The following is a 22676-nucleotide window of genomic DNA, read 5'->3' as shown; positions in this document are numbered from 1 at the left end:
ACATTCTCTTGTGACAAAAGAAATCACATCTTACTTCAATTTATCTTCAAATTTTGAATAAATTCAAGGGACTATCAATTCACTTCTCATTGTCATTAATAATACTCTCTGTGTTAAAAAATAGAGGATTAGTTATACAGACAAATTTTATATCTAGGAATCATGACAGATGACTATCCCTTTAAATAAGGTACAAGTGACAAGACCATACACATGCACGGTTCCTTCCTCATTCTGCGTTTGTATCCCAATTTTGACTTGGTCAGCATAACAAAGACCTCTGAGAAGATGCCTGTTAGGGCCTAAATCTCAAGTGTCCCCCCAAAATTCTCACATGTGTGACAGTTAATTAGTGGATCCATTCATTACTGGGTTTGGTAGCGCAATCTTCTGTTAAGAAGTGGGTGCTGGTTGGAGAGTGTGTCCCTCCGCTCTTAGCTTCCTGGCTCTCATAGGCTGAGCCCCTTTTCTGCCCTGTATGCCGCTGCCATCCTTTTTCTTCCTTGGAGCAAACTGACCATGCACTGAAGCCACAAGGCAAGACAAATCTCCCTACCTTTGGGTTGCAGGTGTTGGGGGTCTTGTGCCTCAAGCACGCAAAAATGATTAAGGTAGTACCAACCCCCAAGCAAGGAAGGATCCCAAAAGGGGTGGAAAGATGCAAGAGGAGTTTTTCAGTTGAAAAACTTTCACTGTTATTTTCTAATTTTGCTTCCTGTCCACTGTTTTGTAGCCACAGGAGCACCAACCCAGAGAAGCAGCCCGGCGACATGCATGTCACAGCTCTCCAGACCTCCTGGGAAGTGCTTTGCTGAGTCATCACATGGCTGGTGAGGGGAGAAGACTGCCCTGAAATACGTATCATTTTTAAAAACCTCTAAACTAGCATGTTCTCAACATACTAATGTCAAACCACTGGAGGGCTGCAGCATAATTTGAAAAGAATCCTCAAACCTTTGTGCATGTACCTATTTATTTGATCCACAAATCAAGATGCCATGATGATTATCATTACTATCATGCAAGAGGACTCTAAATTTGGTGGACCCTTCAAAGTTGTACTCATTAAAGGTAAAAATAATAAAGAAAACCAGGGCTCCATACGTGTGTTCTCATACTTTTGGGTTTCGTAGATCAAGATCAATATCATTCACTGTATGTTTTTAGAACTTAAAATTAGTACTTCAAACTAAGTAAATCTAGTTTTATGGAAAACTCATCTTGCGGTTCTAACATCAGCAAAAATGTTATCATGGACCAGCACGGGCATGAAGAATGGCACTTGGGGACTCTGTTTTTTACCATTCCATGTGGAAGAGTAGAAGAATTCAGTGTTGCACGGCCCCCAGAGGCTGTCACCAGGGGGCTCAGGACAGGATCATACATGGTGTGTCCTTCATCCAACTCAGGGCTCTCACCTGGCCTCATTCATTGGTGATCACTGCCGTGTAATCAGTACCAGATTCGGCTCTGAAAACTGTCACCCCCAAGCCACGCCATGGAAATGGCAGCTCACGAAAGCAGTTTGTGAGTTTCCTAATTTAAAAATGGCTACATCTTGTGGGCTGTGGAGTAGGGAACAGAAATGGCTTTCATGTATTTTAATCTGCTTATCTTAATTTTTTTTTGTGTGTGGAGTGCTCAATGAGTATAAATATCTTATGTAAGTTAAAAATCAATTTCAGGGGCTGGCTAGATAGCTCAGCGGACCAAAGCACCTGCTTAGGCACACACAGGAGCCAGGGTTTGATTCCTGCATGCAGTGCCGGCCCCGCCCCTGGAACACACTGAGACAGCGATTGAGACTAGGCGTGCTGGCACACATTTGTAATCCCAGAGCTTGGGAGGCTGAAAACAGGAGGATCACTACAATCTGATCTAGTAGTGAGACCCTGTAGATCCTGTACTAAATACATTTTAAAAAGTAAATCAACTTAGGCAAGAAAGAAAAATTTGGTGCTAACACTGACCAATTGATTCAATTAATCAATAAGCATTTAAAAGTATCTACTAGAGGTTAGTCATCGGGCAAATGTATGGCAGTTCAGAGCAAAAAATAACCTCAGCAAAAAATATCTGTCCCTTGAAAATACACTATGCTAAATTGGCAGGAACTCTAAAAAGTCCATTCTTTAAGGCTGAGTATTATTCCATGTGTCCACTACCACACCTTTCATCTGTCCACCCCCTGCTGGTCCCTTAGGTTGCCCCATCTCTTCACTGTTGTGATGGGTGTTGCAATGAAATGGAGGTTTGCTGTCTCTTCCAGATTTCGCTTCTGGACCAATCCAGAAGTTGAATGACTAAATCATATGGTAATTCTGTCTTTTTTTTTTATTTTTGGAGAAAAAACATGAACCTTAAAAATGACTATACTGCCTTTTTGTCTTTGCAAAGACAGCTGGCCCTAATGTCTTGTTCACCATCTTGAGATGTAACCAGACCCTGATCTATCAGGAGAGGTCTCTACTGGTCAGGAGAAATAGCTGTTTGCTGTAGCCTGGCAATGCCTCGTCTCCTCAGCTAAGCGAATAACCCACAAGAAGAGGGCCACAAGGCTTGTCCTGCTGCTGTGCTCACACGCATATGGCCAGGCAATGGGCCAGCACTAATCACAGTCTCTAGCACCTGCATACTCTCGGCTGGGGGGCTCGGATCTCAAAGAGCAGCTCACAGAAGGCCTGTCAGCACTTGGTGTGTTCCCTGGGACAAGACTATCTAGGAGTTTGCTTGAATGTTTCCCACATGCAACAAGCCCTGCTTCTCCACAGTTACGTAGATTTCAGATACTGTTGTCCTAAACTGCAGCACAAAAGAACCCAGAAACTGGGCTAGGAGGTGAGTGGCAACCCGAACCCCTCTCAGGGTTGAAAGGAGGCATTTGTGTGAAGCTCAAAGGCCCAGGAGAAGAGGACAGGATCCTATCAATAAGGAGAAACTTTGGGGCTCCCTTCCTAAAGGCAAAGGCCCTGGCTCAGAAAGGCTCCGGTGGAAGGTTCATTTCTCTGCTGTCCACTTTATGAAATTACTAATAAAATGTAAACAAGGATTCACACATGTTTACATTGTTACTGGGTCCCCCTTTGCTAATGCGAGGGAGAGGGAGAGCCCAACCAAGGGCTTAAAGTCTTGTGAGCATTTGGTATGAAGAGTGGTGTAGAAAAGAGCACAAAATAAAAGAATATGATATTATATTTGGTAAGGAAATCACATATTATGTGCTGAGCAAAGGGTCCATAATTTTCATTTCTAAAGGCATTACAAGGTTTGAGATTCTGTCATACCCTTTTGACTTTATTATTTCATAAACATTACACACCCTTTTTCTGCATGTGTAGTTTGGAAGAGCAGCCCAAGGTACAAACACACACACACACACACACACACACACACACACACACCTAGAACCATATCAAAATGTAGCTCTAGTGTGTCAAAGACTTAGCACTGAACTATTTTATGCTGATGTTCACTGCACATCCCAAATAGTGAAGGAGATCTTTCTTTTCTGGTGTTTGTCTTTGCCTTTGCAACTTCAGCCCACCATTTGGTTCCCCCTTGACTGCACGTCAAATTCTTTTTGGTAGCACCCTGTCATAAGCCCTCCAAAGTGCTTAGTGAAGAGATCTGCTCAGGAGATAGGTAGAAAAAATAATTACTAGTATGCATGTAATGAGCAAAAGAATGCTCAGAAAAAGGCAATACTATATACAAAGACTGAGATATCTTTGTATTATCTATGATCTGTAAGGGGGCATTGGATTGGATGTGGGTGGACAAGAGGAGAAGGCTTCAAACACCACTTGATTTCTCACTTGAGACCTGGAATGCCACGTAATGGACCCTCCTCAGCCACTCTCAGTGAAATGAGGCAAATGGTCAGGATGGTGATAAAGTTTTCTATTCATACAGATGAAAACTTTCTACTGGGTCACTGTCAATTCCTTTATCTTAGCCTTATCTCAAGGACTTGGTATCATATCTCACATTTGAGTAAGGTAAAATACAAATACAGCAGAGAACAAAGGAGGGATGGAAGGAAACATGGAGAGAGATCTTTTTCAAATGGAAAGAGGTCCAGGGACTGAGAACAAGACGAGCGAAGGGACAGGGAAGAAAACCAGATTTAAGATGTGACTGGTACCTGTACTAAATATGCACGATGAGTGCATACATATACTTACTCCCTAGATATATGTGAGCTTTAGGTACAGCAAAGATGTGCTACTGAGAAAAGATGAGGGTGACGACTTAGATTCGTAGTATTAGAATGTCTGTTCTCCTAAAATACTAGAAATTAATAGTTTATTCCATGTATCACATTACCCAATAAATGTTTATTGGGCAAATATGACCCACAATCCTGACACAAGTCAAATTCCACAAGGCTGAGGATTATTTGGAGCTCATGTATGGTATAATTAGTAGATGCTCACAGGGTCAGAGGGGCAGATGACAGAACTCCAGTGGTGCCTGTTTCTCCAAATGGTGAAGCCAGTGAAGGCAGTGCTCAAAGAGATGACTGGAATGCGACCTTTGCCATGGTGTTGGAAAAATCACATCTACAAGACTCTTCTTAGCACCCAATTTTGCCATCTGGTTTTTCACTTTATGCTAATTTTTCATTTGCATGGGGAGGCGGGGTATGCAGATCGGAAAAGGGGCTGGGCACTAAAAAGGCTGTCTTGCTCTGCTTTGCCATAAGGTTGCTGTCTCATGGAGATTTTCCTCTTCTGACAAAAACACAGGAGATGATTGCAAATTTCAAATCATTAAGAAATAATTTACTTCCTGCTAACATTGGCCTGCCTAATCACAATTTCTAACCTCATTTCACTGTCCTCCATAAATGCTTAGTGGTAGAAATGTGGAGAAATCTACGTATTTGGAAAGGTAAGAAAAACAAAATTCTAAATCTTGAGTTTTTGAGTTATTTCATCAGCATAAGATAAGGCTGCCACATTAATGCAATAAAGTATTTAGTTATTAACATGTGTAAACTCAAGTAACTACTCTTGTGCTTAAACATTCAGTATGATCTCAATTACTTTTAGCTGATTACAGATTTTTTTTTCAAAAACTTGAAACACGTACTTTGAATGTCAATAATCTTCTGCAAAGAAGCCACAGCATTCATATTAGGGGTTTGGTGGAGGATATCTTCGGAGAGTGGTTCCAACTGCAAAGACAGTAGATAAGAATATGAGCAGAAGGTTGACTTTATAGTGGGTCTCACATAAGCAGAGACAACTGAGAACCCTAATCCTCAGGCAAAGCTTGCTCCAAGAACTACTTAACATTTCTCTGATATTGCTTCTCCACGCAGAGCCAGTTTCAGTTTCTGTTTTGCACCCATGTAACTAAATTCCAAGGGGCTTTTCTATTGGTCATGAGATTAATCTATGAAGTTCCTGAAGCAGGTGTATGTCTGTGTATTAGTCATTTAAAGTCTGAGTTATTTGTGTAATTTCTGCAGGCGCTTCACAAACCAAATTCCATCATGTCTGCATCTGCAGCTGGGCTCTGCAAAACAAAGTCTCAGGGATCTTGCAATAGACAGAGTGTGCAGTCTATTATCTATGCTTCTGCAGTGTTTGTACATCTAATCACCTCACACTTTGAATCCTTCACCTTGGATGAAGGATTACACATGAGGCTAATCTCTGCTGCAATATCATTTCATAAAGTAATAGAGAAAGTTTCTGAAAACACCAAACGTAAGACAACTGCATTTTCATTTGCTGTCTTTATTCATAACCATGCCGATGTCTGCCTGCAAGCACAGGACAGTTTCCCAATGTTTTTAATCAGATACTATTTAAGAAAGTAATGGAGAAAGTTTTTCAATAAAACCAAAGGTAAAATAATTGAATTTTCATTTAACTACTTTATTCACAGCCATGCTGATGTAAACACAGGACAGATTCCTTTCTCTCAAATCTATCATGATCTTCTCGAATTATGCTGATTTTTCATGGAGAGGCTCAGCAAACACTGCTTTGCAAGAAGTGCAAAGGAGCTTCCCATAATTTATGGAGGGTATTTGTCTGAACCATGCATGATGATGCATCTCTGAAAATGCCTGGGTGATGGGCTGGCAGGTTGTGGGATACCAGCCAAAAAAATAGCCAGCCAGCTACTGTCACCCAGAAAGCAGAGAAAATACCAGTAAGGGAAGGATTCACAAAAAAGTAGTTTCCCTAGAAAACGTAAAGTTAATAATCATCAGTAAAAACTGGTGCTTATAACGTGCCGAAGAGAGAAACTGCAGTCACTAACTGCACCGAGGCATGAACTCATTGCTGTCTCTTCCTCTGTAGGACAAAAAAAAAAAAAAAAAAAAAAAAGGAGCAGGCATTAAAAGTTTCCACAGCATATGCGAGTGAATCTTCCCCACAGGGCCTCTCTGAATTGATTATTCTATACTTCAATCATGGAATCTAAAACAATAGCACCTTTCTTCCAGATGCCACAGGATAACAGCCTAGCTCAGGGGTATTTACACATGGGCACATTCACCAAATAGAACTTTCCAGAGTGTTTTGCTTAGCTGCCAAAGAAAAATCTTTAAAACCTCCAAAGGCTCACATGCAATGCAGTTTGGCGAAAGGGAAACTTCACCACCCCCACTCAGTGTCAGCGAAAGGCTCTGAAATCTTAAACTCACAAAATTTGCTAAAATACTTTTTTTTTTTTTTCAGAATCTGCTATTTCAGATCGTATCTTTGAGAATAAGTTCTCCTTGTCACACCCTCGGAACTCTGAAGAACTACTGAATCATATGCTGAAGGCTACTTGGAGAATGCTTCCTTGAGGAGGAGACAGGGTTGAGTGTGCCACCTTCTCATAACTAAGCTTTTATTTTACTTCTAGCTCAGAGCTTAGAGAAAATCCTTTTTGAAATATAAAAGTCAAGCAGCTTCTACTAATACAGTGTTCTGAAACATCCAACACAAGGGAATCTGCCATAAGCGTAAGCACGAAGTGATGTCACTATAACAAGCCTCCCTGCGACTTCAGAGTAAAAGCTGCTGACAGACTCAAAGTCACTGGCCACTGGGAGGAGGCTGCAGGCAGCACACCGAACACGGGTAAGGGAACTGAACCTTCGGAGCCCTCACACCTTGAGGTCTGTGGGTTATTTCTAAGACTTGGATTATATAGAAAGTACCAGAACATCGAGACTGAAAACACAAACATCCTTGAAGTCACAAGTTGGAATCTTCACTTAGATGTGTTAAAATTGTGCCTCCTCATAAAAACAACTCCAAGAATTAAGGCAAGTAAATTGATCATTTAAGACCTACGACGCTTTTCCTCCATGTTTTAGGTGAATGTCATTTAAAGGATTTAACCTTCAGTAAATTGCCCCAATTTGTTTCATTTGAAGGGTATACATGGACAGAGGTGAATTCAGAAAACTCTCAGTGTAGGTTCTTTATTTTTCCTCTAGTAGGTGTGCAGAGAAGGCAGTGGCAAGAAGACAAGCAGCATTTAGTCTGTTTTTATAAAATTAAAACCTTGTAGGGAGGGACCACAGACTTGAGTTGTGTTTTTTAGAGAGTTTGTTGATTTAATCACCCACAATTACAAGCACTAAAGCCATCTGATTGAAGCATAGATTTTATAAATATTTATGAGGTCATTATCATTAATTTAATAACTAAGTAATGAAATAATAGCAAATAAAGCCTTTCTCTTATACATTTGGAGGAAAAATTAAGAATATACAATAAAACTATGGTGGACATCTAGTTTGGAAAGTAAGATTTAGCAAAAATATTGGCTGTTGAGGATAATCAGAATCAATAAAAGATAAATAAGGAAGAACCGTATGCAAACCAGAGAACATTTGTATGTAAAAAATTACAGTAAGATAAAGCAGATGTAACAACTACTATACATCTATCATGACATCTCCAATGAACAATTTCATAAAGTAATGATACTTACCATGGAGTTATTAAGGTATACTATATAATTTGAACATAACTCTTGACATATAAAGCTCTCATCAAGCTACATTCGATGTAAAGATTTACTTGTAATCACTGTGGTGATTCTTCATACAAATTGTCAAGCTTGGTGACAGGAAAATGTATTTTTCTACCTCTTTTACAGAAAGTTGGGATACAATATGGACACAATTCAGGTGATTGTTCAGTTGCACATACCATGTGATTTCTAAGTCTTAAAGGTATTTTAAAACACCACAAAAATTGTGGCCATTATCATCCTGTGAATAAGTAGTTTTTAGCTTCTTTTAGAATCAGACAATTTAGATCATGAAAGATCATTTTAGTTGGCTAGAATCCATAGGTGGAAAGAGGCAAGGGATATCCCTGGAGAAGTTCTTGATTAAGAGTTTTAAACACTCTGTGCTCATGAGGCATGAAAATCAGCTCACTGTTATTTTCTTGATTCAAACCAGAACAAAAAAAGTTAAGCAGAGTCCTTGAAAATGTAAGAGTACTCGAGAATGATGTCTAACTTACTCAAGCAAAGGATCTACTAAGTACTCCTGTTACCCTGTATGCTATTTTGGAGTTTCCCTAACATGTCAACGATCTTTATACTTCTGTACTTTCATCTGTTTTGATCCCTCTGACCTTTGTTTTCTCCTTCCATCCTTGAGTTGAATCCTTACTAATCATTCAAGGACTAGCACTAACATTCCCTGATAGAACAAATTATCTCTGCCTCTACGGCATCTACTCTCTATATATTATATCATAGTCAACCAAGTCTAGCATTCTCTACATTGTTGTGAGTCATTTAAAGACAAAGTCAGAGTCTAGTAGATGGCAGCATTTAAAAAATGTTGACCAGTGCTAACTTTAGCAGCATGGATGTTAAAAAATGTTGATCAAAAAGAGGAAGGACTAATTGAAAGGAAGCCTGAAGTGGAAGGTTGTCTCCATGTGCTCTCTAAAACTAACACACCTAAGTAAAATAGGTGCTGCTTCCTGTTTGCCTGCTGTAATCAGGGAATGATTTTAAGGAGAGAGACCAGAAAAGCAATGGTAATAATTTATTGTGGCTTCTAAGGTGAACTTGCCTAACTTCTCTCTTACGCAAGGTTGCGTAACATGAAGGCAGGTATTCTTCTGATCAAAGTGCATAGAAATGGAAAAGAAACATGCCCAGGGCACACAGAAGCAAAATAGCAATTCCAACAATTAAAAGAGAAAAAAATTCACTCCTAATAGAGAAAAAATGAAAAGCAATCACAGGACAACTAAGTGAAATGAGATTTCAAAGGGAATGAAATTTATTTTCAGTCTTATTTGAGGAGAATTTTGGATCTTCATGGTGTTCATACTTCTAACCCATAAACAAGATATATTTTAAAAACTAATTGAATGCTTGTTAATTTCTCAAAAAATGCCTTACAGTATTAAAGTTATATCTCAGTTATATTTATTTGAAGCATTTGGTATGTTTGAAGCTTTTTAAAAATATATATATTTGGTACAGGGTGTCACTACATAGCTCTGACTCACAGTGATCCTCCTGTTTTCAGGCCTCCTAGTACTGGGATTACAGGCAAGCGCCACCATGCCGTCTTTGTGGCCAGCTGAGCATACCCAGGGGTGGGGCCAGCCCGGCATATGGTGCTGGGGACTGAACCCCAGTTACTGTGCTTGCCTAAGCAGGTGCTTAGTCTGCTGAACTATCACACCAGCTCTTTGTTTGAAGCTTTTGTAAAAGTACATATATATGTATATGCACATATAATTTTTTTACAATAAATATATAAATTTAATTCATCCTACAAAGACAAAGTTTATAAGCAAAATGTTGAGCAAAAGAAGTTAAATACAAATGAATACATGCTGTATGACTTCCTGTATATATAGTTCAAACTTAGGCAAATTAAATTATAGTGTTAGAAATTAGAGAAGTTCTTTTTAAAGGAGAAAAAGGAGTATTGTTTGGAGAAAGGAACATGGGGTCCTTAAGATGCTGAAATTATTCTGACTCTTGCCCTGATTCAGTTACATATGTGACCTCCCTGCACTACATCATTGAGTTATATATTCATATTTGCATATTTTTCTGTATGATTATTATATTTTATAGTCCACAGTTTAAGGAGTTATATTCTTAGATATGGGCCAAAATGTAGTTACAAAGGGAAATGACCATCCCTGTATAATATTTAAGCTAATTCAAATAAACTGCAAGAAAATATTCAGTTGTGAGAATCAAAGATGTGGAACTTTGGAAGAATATGATGCTCAAATGGACAAGCGAATCTGCCTGAGGTACAGACTTGGACTTCCATGCCGATCTGCTATCATCATTCCTTAGGGAGGAGAGAAGGTGATTAGAATGCAACTCTCATTTAAATAATTGTCTACTTGTATATCTTTAATTTGATTGCATAAGTAAATCTGGTTATAATTTCATTAAATCTGTGATTCATGAGTCTGTCCTCCTCAAAATAACCCTTTTCATTTGTTTTAAGTTACTAATGTACTTCACCATATAGGGTCGGAGGGGAGCTAAAGTCAGGGTGGAATCTATCAACAATCAAATCATTGTGCTAAACATCAAGGTTACCATGGATGATGCATGGATGATGAAGGATGAAATCAGATAGCCATTAAGAAACATCTCTGGTAAACAGCAGTTATACAGATCTAAAGAATCTTATAAGAGTAACAAGAGGACCAATATACACAGAAACAGCCATGGTCATTCAGTTCACATGAGCTACAGAGGGAATGCTTCAAATAAGAGGAAATAAAGACTAGACACTGAGATTATTACTGATGTTACTATGCTATTAATTTAGTCTATCCAACATTGTTATGACTTGGAGAAATGCAGGTTACAAAATAAACTATGTAACGAATACAAGGAGAATAACTATGAATAAATGCTTCTGTTCCTATCAAATCCAAAGAACATCCTATAGTTTCCAGAACATTTAACTATGCAAAGCTTGCACATAATCATTAATTATACATCTCAGGGCAATAATCGGCTAAGCAATTAAAAATAAACCTAACAGTGAAGAAAGAAAACACAGTTATGTATTGTAAAGAAGATAATGAATAGCTGGGCGTGGTGGCTCACTCCTGTAATTCCACCACTTCGGAAGTAGAGGTAGGAGAATTATAAATTCCAGCCCAGCCTGGGCACTTCAGCAACTTAGTGGGACTCTGTCTCCAAATAAAAAATAAAAAGTTGGGGATGTAACTTGGTACAAAGGTCCTGGGTGTAATCCCCAAAACTACAGAGAGTGAGAGCAAGAGCAAGAGAGAGAAGGAAAGCGAGAGAGAGACAGAGACAGAGAAATAGAGAGAGAGAAAGACAGTGAAAGACAGAGATAGAGACAGAGACAGAGGAAGAGAGAGGGAGAGAGAAAACAGTGAATATAATTTGTTGGATAATTCAAATGATCAGTATTCTTGTTTGATCAGCATTATTGAGATAAAGCTATAGATACACAGTATAATGAGGGAATAGTCTGAACCACACAGCAAAGTTAGGGTATTATTATATACAGAATCCACCAAAAATGTATACACACTTCAGAAAAGGAAAAATAGCACGATGTTGTTTCACAGATAGCCTTACCTTTGTATGAAGACCTGATAGGATGTTGTACATCACAGAAACCCACTACACTGCTGGCCTTTAGAGAAGGAATTAAAAATGCATTTGCAGGAATCTCAATGATCAAGGTTACCCAAGCAGTAGTATGTATTAATTTCATTTGTGCTAATAAATGTCAGGAAGCCAGCAGGGGAGATGGCTCAGGGAATAAGTGCTTCCCTGGCAAGCGCAAGGATCTGAGTTCAATACCCGGTTCCACAAAAAAAAAAAAAAAAGTTAGGAAGCCAATGGCTACCATTTCGAACATCTCTTATAATTGTAGATGTCAAAGGCAGCTTGTATTAATCTCATAATGCATCAATAAATGTAATGTGTATACCTTTTTTTGGCAGACTCTGTATATTTAGTAGTGCATTTATCGCTATTTATATTGAAAACTAAAGTTTCAATGACACTGAAGGGAAGTTTGTTGAGGACATTCTGTAGCTTCCTAACATATTATATAGTCTAGACAACAGTTGTTGCTAGTCCAGGTCACATTTTAGGCCCCCATTTTTGTGTTATTTTGCCCATTTCCACAAATGCGTTGAAATGTGACTATTATACTTAAGAAATATGTATACTTGATTTTCTCAAGTGCTTGATATATCTTTCCCTCATTTGCCTTTATTATTTCCTCTTCCTTTGGTCTACTAATTTTCAAGTTTTAAAATTAATTGCTTTTGGGTTGGGGAGATAGCTCAGCAGCTTAAGTGTCTGCCTGGCAAGCACATGGTCCTGAGTTCAATCCTATTTTTTTTTTTTTAAATCTTGCTTTTTATCTTAATACAGGGTTTTTTGTTTTGTTTTGTTTTTGTTTTTGTTTTTTTTTTGAGTATGCTTTTTCTCCCTATGTTGATTTTTTTTTTTTTTTTTTGTGCTAAGATTACTTGTGTCATATCATGGAGCAGTGGTGTTCTGGTAAATGTTTAACAGCCAAATGCCCAAAAAATAGCCCTTACTCGGCATCTGCTGATTTCCGTGGTGTAAACACTTCCACCGTGGCCTCTTTTACAGTAATCCACAGCTGTGATGACACTAAACTCAGTAAAGATACAGCCAACTGTGCCATCAAGAGTCAGCTATCACCTATCATTTTCCTTTTAACACCTTCTGAGAAAATCTAAAGACAAGTAAGACAGAGCTGCGTGATGGGGTTTTGAATTGTCCAGACACTTACGATCCATGTGGTGCTCACGGAGACAGCCGGCTCAGCTGCTCATAAGAATTTCTGGTACAAGATATGCGGCACCAAAAGCCATATCTGTACTGGAAACTATCTCCCAGTAATATGTTTCCAAAACAGTTCCACTCTCTTTAGATTATCTTCACATTTTCTTTCTGAATACAAAGAGGCTTCAAAGTCTAAAAAAGATCTCAGAAAACATCATTCTGGCGTATTATACATTTTCCCTATGTTTAGCCCTCCCTCCTACTCATGAATTGCAACTACTCAGGAGCTTGTAAGCTTTCCCAGATTCACACCAATTCCCCAATGGACTAAGCCTCAGCCATACATAATCTAAAGGATGAAAAAGATGGCTAAACAACTTGCTTATTCAAAATCCAATGCAAACAAACCCCTGATGAGCCACTTGGACAACAATATCTCAAGAGTTCACCTCAAGGGTGGTTGTCAACACATATTAGAATCAATCCAGAAGAGTTTTTCAGCAGTTTTGGAACAAAAAGTCATTTAAAAAAGATTATCAACAAACACAATCACTATGCTTAGCCACTGTTTGTGAAATCCAAGTCAAATGAAAGCAGCTCAACGGGCAAGAGGGGTTAGGAAAAAGAGAGAAAGGAAAGAGATCAGGAGAAGAAAGGAAAGGAGGAGAAAGTAAACGAAAAAGTGAAAAAGAAAAGAAATCAGAGCTAAAACTTTAAAAAAAGTAAAGGAGATCAAGGGAAAACATGCTTTCCCAGGCGTAAGTGTTGAACTTTGAATAGTACAGGCTCCAGTGCCATCTCAGGTGCTTCCAGCCCTATGATACCATGTCCTCTCCCTCTTTTCAACAAGCTTAAACTTATCATTGTCACCCCTGTTTTGACAGGTGGTTGTTTTAATGGCCACATTCTCAACTCCCTACCCAAGGTCTCTACTGCTATCTGTTCTCCCCTTCCCCTTCTTCCTTACTTGGAGGTTTTCAATGTTTTCGTTTTAGATTCCACAGGAATGGCAACTGCTAAAGCTTTTCTCACCTCCTAAGAAAATTTCTTTCAGAGGAAGCAACCCAGGGTGCCACTAATTGGCTTTACATAACAGCAGGCAAAACTGGCCCTAAAGCAACCGTGGCACTGTCTGCTAGCCAGCCACAGTACAAGTCACCAAAATCCGGTTCTCTGGGAACCACTCACATGTTTCTGTACTAAATCTGCAATCTACATGCTGATTCACACAAGGATCCTTGATGTTTTTCCAACCTCATGATTCTTCTCATTTAGATACTCCCTTCAGTTTCTTGCAAACCCAAACTGTTGTTTTTAAGTGCTTCATTGAAGAACTTCAAAAATATTCATCATACAGTGATTGGACTGATAAATCTAAGTTCCAATTGTTGCCAAGAAAAAAGGAAAAAAAATGAACTTCTGGTATGTCTTCAAAATCACTTGTCTCTAGGAATTTCCTGTACTATGCTCAAATGAGTTTTAATCCAGTAGTACATTATTTTGACTGACCTTGTGCATATTTCTTAAAAGATAGTTAAGAAATGTTTTTGCTAAGTAGATCATTTTCATGATAAAATAGTTAAAAATAAGAAGATGCTTGTTTTGGGTGTGACAGGCAACTTCACTTTTTAAAAAACCGAAGTTTTTGCTACCCATCTAGGTATGAGATACGAAAGTAACAGTTCTTGCTGATTTTGCAATTCCTTTGGGTTATGTAATACATATTATTTTACTGATAATAAGCCATAAGAAGTAGTATTTTGCTGTATTGACATGCCCTGGCCAAGAACAACAAGGAAAAGAAATAGCATTCCAAAAACTGGCAAAATGTTTATGAATTCTAATCCTCTGCACATGAATAAATATATCTGACAAAGTGCAGAGTCCTTCAAAAAGGCCCTTCTTGACCTTTCTAATTTGAGTTCAATTGCTTGCTCAATGCTGAGACCCAGAGTCGGTGCTGCCAAGGTTTCAAGCTTAAGCTTCACTACACTTTGTTATTTGTAAAAGTGAAATCCCAGATAATAAGTTATAATTGCTCTATTAATCACTTGAAAAAGGGCTTTGGAGGAAAACTGAGATTTGAAATTGCAATAATTGCTATCTGAAAGACGTTCTTTTAATTTTCTTACCTAGAGCTTACTGCATAAAGCTTCAATGAAAATGACATGCATGCACTTTTGAAAATGGTAAAGTACATTTAATATGTTTAATATATTATTTTTTCTAAAGGAATGAAAGTTAAAACTTCAATGTAGTCATGATGACCTTTAACTCAGAAAAAATACCAAAACCCAGGCCTTGGATTATAAATTATATTGTCAATGAATGTGAGAGATTCTCTTTGTTTCTTGAGTTGTTTTGAGCATTACACTTTCATTTCCTTTTTTCCAAATGAATTATAATGTACAACATACATTATGTCTTCCAGTTTTTATTTAAAAAAAATCATCCATTTCCTAGCTTAGTTCCTCTGTATACTAACAGATCCAATACAATACAATTTATCTTTCATTGTTCAGTATACCAACTTCATCTGTTACCCTTAAGATTATTGTGGGAAATCTATAGTCTTGTTTATATCCTTAGGAAGTCAAAAAATTTCAAAAAAATATACACTATTTAAACTTTCCTTCATTTGGTTCATGAAAAATATATTTTACATTGTGCTTATATTTGAAGATAGCCAACTAAAGAGACAAAATGGTACTTAGAGCATTATAATAACTAGATAAAACTTACTTTAAGATATTTAGAGGAAGTTAATAGTATAACCAAGTGTAAGAATTTTAGTTATTACTTCCTAGAACTGTTCGCGATCTTTACATCCACATGTACAGGAGTAAAAATTATCATACACATATTCCTTTCTCTACCTCAGGCCTGACCTTCCTAAAAAGGGAAAGCAGAGAAAGGTCCACACTTCAAACTCTAGTCAGATAAAATTATCAAAGGTATGTAATGTCTACCAACTGATTCTGTTCTGAGCCACAGCATTTTCTGACAGAAACAAAGCATAGGAGAAATGATTCTATCTCCCTTGGAAATACTCTCTTGGAGGAGCAGAGTTGGGTCAGCTTCAGAGATTACAAGAAAAGATTTCATTTCAATGGGTGTGCTCAAAGACAGCCAACGAAATCCGTAATTTCCTTCCACATAGTTGGAAAAGCAGTTTACTTTTGTAGCTGAGTATTGTTTCTTTCTGGACAGGTCAATCATCCATGGAGCCACAATCCACAACCTATTCTGATTTTCTGCACATCTGGTGTAAGCCTTTATAATGCAAATATTAAAACCAGTCTGCTTCTCTAAATGTCTCCATAGTGTTTAATATGGAAATGAGTGATTTGAAAATATATGTGACTATGCAAGAAAAAAGAAAATAGTTCTGGTAGGTGAGCAGAGTGACCCAATAATAACTGATAATACAGATATAGCACTTTTTGCACCATTTCATTACCACGAAAGAAAAGCCCAACATCCTGTTTTACATTATTGGCTCATAAGAACCTTAGAAGGACTTACATTTTAGAAAATCTAGACACCTCAGATCACATGTGATATGAACTGGCAGTCCATTGTTGCTACTAGCCTCTAGGTAGTTACATCCTGTGGGTTACTGCGCTGTATAAAACTGTATTACAGAGTAGAGCCCTGGAGCACTTTTATTTCTAATACTCTTCTTTTGAATTAAAAATGTACATACTTATTTTAATAAAACTTCAAAATAGTCATGTCGAAGAACTGCAGGTTTATGGTTAATGACAACCATAAAATTTTTGTGTCCAAAGCACAAAAGGTACTTTTCTTCTATAAACAATAGAGGCAAGGAATGTGTTATTGTTAAAATTTGCATGAACAATTTAAAAATATACATATAGCATGATAAAAATATGTTGCATGTTTTAAAATTTTTTAAATATACTGTGGTAAATGTCATAGTTCCATGAACCCACTTTATAATCCTTCCCCTTCCTTCTGACATATACATATGCAACTTCTTGCCCTATTCTGAGGCAGTTTTGGAAATCCTCTTTCATGAGGGTCTTTACTAGGTATGATCAAAAATAAAGTGATATGATTGCTAAGTGTCATCTAATGGAAAGGCAGGCTCATAAAAGTCATTATGGTGTCCTCCTTCACCTTGTCCATTGGATTGACTATCATGGGACTTCTGGAAATCCCCCAAAGTGAAAATGAACATAAAAGGTAAATGTGTCAATTGACATGGGGAACTTAGGCAGCCATGACAACACAACTGAAGTCACAAAAAAGGACATGCAGAATTCCTTCAAAAGGTGTCAAGAATAGTACGGTGTGTTCAAAGCAAAGGAGACTGTTTTGAGGATGATTGTTATGGTTTGTGTCTAGTTGTTCCCCTAAAGCCTCATGCAGTCATGGGGTGAGGACTTCTAGAGTTTGTGTTAACTCATGATCCACTGGGATTATGTGTGATCCAAGGCTGGGATTATGGGTTTTAGTACTGCTGGGATTACCCATAGGTGGGTAAGTACTGGGGTACCCATAGGTGTGAGTACTTCCCCTACCCTGGGGCAGGTAATTTGCATTACAATGTAAGGTGGGAAGAGAAGCTAGCTGCTTAAACTGCTGCTACTCCCTTTGCGCTCTTGCTCTTTGCCACCTCCATGAAAGGTTGCTTTCTGCTCTGTGCTGCTCTGCCGTGGACCCAGCTGAGTATGGACTGAAACCTCCAGTAACTGTGAGCTAAATAAACCTTTCCTTCCTTCATTTTGAGTGTCGGGTATTTGTGCCAGCAACGAGAGAAGAGTAACTAAGGCAATGATAAAAATGTATTCTTTATGGTGATTGTGTTTCTTTAAAAAACACACCATATTTTTCAATAACATGACATATATTTATTTCATAAGTCAAATCAGATTTCAAGTTCAAAAAGGAAGAAAAATATGTAGTATGCATAAGCTGCCCTACGTGCACTATGAAAAATAAGTGAATTGATAACATTAATGAATGTATATAAACTTAGAGACATTTGCTGAGTTACCATTAATTGGTCCAAAAATTTGTCATTACCTAGACATGAACAACACAGCAATTGGCTCTGAAACCTGCAGAGTGGTCAGAAAGTTGGGCTGCAATTTAGTTACATAATGTGAAAGAAGAGAACAAAATTTAGCCATTTAGATTCAAGTCCCATTGTTAGATTTAATGTGTTCTGACTGCAGAACATTCAGGAGTTTCTCAATTGTTTTTGAGACTCATTGTCGCCGTCAGTAAGATGTAAGCAGTATCTATTTTTTCATATGAAAAATTCTTTAGTAATGACAAAAAAACTTTACCAGTATTGCTGCGACTTTTTGTTTTTCTGATCTAGCAATCCTACAAGAAATCTCAAAAATCTTTCATAGTTTAATTTCTTCTCAAACTTAAATGCTTACTTAACTGAGTCAACAGATCAATATTCTTAAATTATCTTTGATCATTTTTGAGCTACAGAAATAAACCTGGCAGAAAGGAGTGCTATGTGGAGTTTACATCTGGGAAAAATTGATAGCAGATAATGTAAGAACACATAAACTCAGCTTCTGGAAGGTGTGCCTACTTTTTTAATGATAGGAGCAATACCGAGCTTTCAGAGTACATGGAGATTTAATAAGACTTTTTAAAATACCCACACATATATCCTTGGTCTTTTACCTCTACTCTTCTGTACTTGGAAGTTTTACCTCATTTCCTAGAAGGGCATTGACACAGGCTTCTGCAGCATCACAAATGGCTGTGAGATCATGTCCTCCTTCTAGAGCCAACACCACACGTCCATCAACCAATGTCATCAATTGCTTTGTCAAATGACCAAAGCCTACAATAATACAAACAGAACATTTCAGAGTACTGAGTGAGACAAAATGGCATCTAAATCTGACATTCACGGAGCAATTTTCTTTGCAAGTTCTTTCATAGCACATTCTGGTGCTAAGTCACTTAATATACACATAATAATTTGATAGGTCACATCCTATTATCATGTCTACAGGTGAGCGAATCAAAGCCCAGGATTCCATAGCTAAAACGTCATAGCCAAGACTCTTCACTGCTGCACAGTATATCCTCCATAGCTCATTTTGTATGCATCTAGATTTAAAAACTTGAAGAATTACTTAATGTTAACACAGTACATTTGAGGGACCAGGGGTTCCATCCCTGGGCCTGCCATGCCAGCCCCACCCCTGGGGCGCACTGAACCTGCGAGTGGTAGCATGTGCCTATAATCCCAGCTCTTGCGAGGCTGTAAACAGGCAGATCACTATGAGTCCTATCTAGTGATGAGGCCCTGAACACCCTGTAGACCTTTTCCTAAAATTAAAAACAAAACAAAACAAAACAAAAAAAAAACCCTGAAGTACACTTGATCTTAGCCAAAAGGCCAAGAACCAATATTGTTAACAAAGCAAACTATGCTATTTGCTTACCTTATGCTTCGTGTCTCTATCATTTGCCTTTACTTTATAATAAAGGGAATTTTCTATACTTCATCTCCTACTACTTTGCTACCATAAAAGATTTTTATACTCTTTTATTATGAAATATTTGATAAATGCAAAATGTATAAATAACATCTCTAAGTATTATAAAACATAATGGTATGACAACCCTGGCTCACTCAACTTTTACCTTGAAAAATAAAGTTAGCATACTTTTGACTTCTTGTATACGTCTTTCTGATTGCATCACTCCTCCTTCCTGTGGGAAGTGAAGATCCCACGCTCATGTTTATAATTCCATTGTTCCCCTCTGTTTAATTTGCTTGGTTTGTATGTATTTGTCTCTCCCAAAGCCTCATGCAGTCATGGGGCAGACTTCTAGAGCTTGTGATTAACTCATGATCCACTGGGATTATGGATGTGAGTGCTGCTGGGATTATGGGTGTGAGTACTACACTCAGCCTGGGGCAGATAGACTGAATGCAGTTTAAGGGAGACAGCCTTCCTCTCTGTGGTCCTTGTTGCTAGTACTTCTCCCTTTTGCTCTCTGCTCTTTGTTGCCACTATGAAAGGTTGCTCTCTGTCTTGTGCCACTCTGCCTTGGAGCCAGCCATGTATGGACTGAAACCTCCAGTAACTGTGAGCTAAATAAACCTTTCCTTCCTTCATTTTGGGCATGGGGTGTGTGTCCCAGCAATGGGAGAAGAGTAACTGAGACATAAAATTTTTATTTATTTGTGTGTGTGTGTGTGTGTGTGTGTGTGTGTGTGTGTGTGGCCAGCTCAGCCCACCAGGGGGTGGGGCTTGCTGGCATGTGGTGCTGGGGGATTGAACCGCAGTCCCTGTGCTTTGTGAAGCTTGTTCTAAGTAGGTGCTTTAGACCACTGAGCCATCTCAACAGCCCGAGACATAAAATTTTTAAAAAAATGTTTTACACGTTTGCAAATTGTTTCTTCACAGGCATTCTGTTAGCCTACTTCTGTTGATTCATGTAGTTAGAGTGTTTTGTCTCCAGTAGGCCCATTTATGTCTATAGAATTTATTATCCATTCTCCTATAGACAGATATTTGGTGTTTTTGTTGTTACAAATCTTGTTTTGAAATTCTGTGTCATTTTTAATGTTTCATAATTTTTTTTATTCTCTTTAAAACAGAAGAGTACAGGAAGTTTATTTTTTGTTGTTATGAAGAATGTTGCCATGAATACTCCTATACAAGTCTCCTGTTGCACATATGCAAGAATGAAATGAAATGGTTGAGTTAAAATCTGCTAAATATTGCCAGATTATGTCCAGAGGGCTATTACCAGCTGTCTTGGTTACTTTTCTCTCATTGCCAAGACAAAATATGTGATGCCCAAAATTAAGGAAGAAAGGAAAGATTTATTTGTCTCACAGTTTGCAGAGGTTTCCGTCCATAATCATCTGGCTCCAAGGGACGGTGCTGTGAAGCAACAGTTCATGGTGGTAGAAGACTGCAAAAGCAACAGGAGCCAAGATGGGAGGAGAGAGCAAGCCTCTTTTTCTCTCATGTATTGTATGCAGACTGTCTGTCCCAGGGCAGATGTAGCCCTTACACCAATAATCCCAGCATTTAACCATGAATCAGTCACAAACTCTGGAAGTCTTAAGTTTGACTGCATGAAACTTTTGAGGGACATGTAGACACAGACCATAACATGAACCACCACTCTTAGATGCACTATGCTTAAGAATTCCAGTTTGGTCCCATCTTCCTAACATTTGGTATCATTTACTAAATTAATTAATGAGTAATGTTATTTTAATGTAGTTTAACTCAGTATAAGAAGGAGGCTTTCCATTTCTAGCTTGAATTAAAGTTTTTATTTTAATTGTTGTTGCATTTAATTTAGTTATCTCTCTACATATGTTTTTCCCCTACTAGTTAGTAGCACTGTGGGTGACATTAATTAATTTTCCTAATTTGAAGCTATCATTGCATTTATAAATTAAACTTGTTCATATTTTTCTAACATATGACTGAATTTGCATTACTAATGCCTTGCTTAGGATTTTTTTCACCCATGTTCACAAATGGAGTTAGTCTGTAATTCTTCTATTAACCATGTAGAATTTTGATGTACTTGGGGTCCTTTATTTCAATGTCTGACCTAGAATATGAAATAGACATCTCCTGTATAACCACTTGGGCATCACGTTCTCTTTGAAGAGATTTTAAACTACTGATTGAATTTTCAAGAAATTTTAGGGCTACTCACACTTTCTATCTCTTTCTTCTGAGTTATGTTTTTCTAGAAATGTATTTCTTTTATTCATGTGTTTAGACTTAATGAAATAAGTTGCTTATTATATTTTTGTGTGTGCATGCACAGGATCTCACTGTGCAACTTGAACTCATAGTGATCTTCCTATTTTCAGCCTCCCCAGTGTTGGAATTACAGGCACATGCCACCATGCCCCAGACTTGATCACTGGCTCAGTGTGGCTGGGGGCAGGGCAAATGCAGCATGTGGTGCCAGGGATCGAACCCTGCCCCCTGCACTTGCCTAAGTAGTCACTTAGTCTTCTGAGCTATCTCACCATCCCTAGATCTTTTATCATTTCGAACTCCAACTAGCTTTACATGCTCAGTGTCACTCAAAGTCTCAAGTCATCTAAATTTTTCCTCAGATTTTCCATTTCTTTCTGTCCTGATTATGTGTTTTTATTTGGATCTTCCTGACTTTCTTTAGATGTCTTCAATATAGAACCTTTCATGCTATCTTCACTTTAGTGATTAAGTAGCTTAAGTACAGAATTTCTACTTGGGAATATTTCATAACTTCCTAGTCAGTTTTATAGTTTCTTACTCTTTGTGTATGTTATTTTTTGTTTCTATTTCATTCAGCATAATTACTGTATATTTTGTATCTGAAATTTGAATCTTTAAATTTAGTTTTTATGGTTTCTCTTAATTTGTCCTCATGACTCCCCTCTTCCTCTGTTGATGTGAAGTTGTTTTGTATTTTGTATTTCGAGGCTATGTTCATTACACCCTTATGTATGAGAACTCTTTGAAGCCTGGAGAAATGGACTGACTGCTTGTGTCTCCTTTGTCTCATGTTTATTGGCTGAAACCCTAACCTCCCATGTAATGGTATTTAGAAGGCAGGGCTTTCAGTAATAGTAATTAGTTACACTGTAGTAAATTTTTTAGAAATTATTGCCAAGTACATACTTCTGCTAATCACATTGTTAAATTCTAGACAGTTTCTTTTATAATTTACCCAATGTTACAGTGATACCATTGATATATCTATATCTACCTATCCATAAAAATCAACCCAGTGCACAACATTATTCATACTCCAGGTTCCTAGCAACTGCAAATTCAATGATCTAAATCACTACTGAGCAAGTCAAATCACATATCTTAAAGAAAACAAAGAAAGAGAAAAACCCAAATCTGATTTAA

General features: G+C 37.8%; 1 protein-coding gene across 15 annotated transcripts in view; it reads right to left on the bottom strand.

Moving 5' to 3' along the window:
• Hdac9 (histone deacetylase 9) overlaps positions 1 to 22676 on the bottom strand; it is a 604989-nt gene that overhangs the window by 42586 nt on the left and 539727 nt on the right. For 10 of the 15 annotated variants that reach the window (XM_023709815.1, XM_023709817.1, XM_023709816.1 and 7 more), the window contains one exon: positions 18486 to 18619. In XM_023709815.1, coding sequence (XP_023565583.1) covers positions 18486 to 18619 — 134 coding nt within the window. Of the gene's footprint in view, positions 1 to 5094; positions 5180 to 18485; positions 18620 to 22676 lie in introns of all 15 variants that reach the window. The other 5 variants (XM_023709811.1, XM_023709834.1, XM_023709835.1 and 2 more) reach the window with 1 other exon arrangement.

The sequence above is a fragment of the Octodon degus genome, unplaced genomic scaffold (genome assembly GCF_000260255.1).
Source record: "Octodon degus isolate 3935 unplaced genomic scaffold, OctDeg1.0 scaffold00015, whole genome shotgun sequence".
In the NCBI taxonomy this organism is placed as follows: Eukaryota; Metazoa; Chordata; class Mammalia; order Rodentia; family Octodontidae; genus Octodon; species Octodon degus.
Note: the sequence above shows the minus strand (reverse complement) of the source record. Positions and strands in the feature narration are given on the sequence as shown.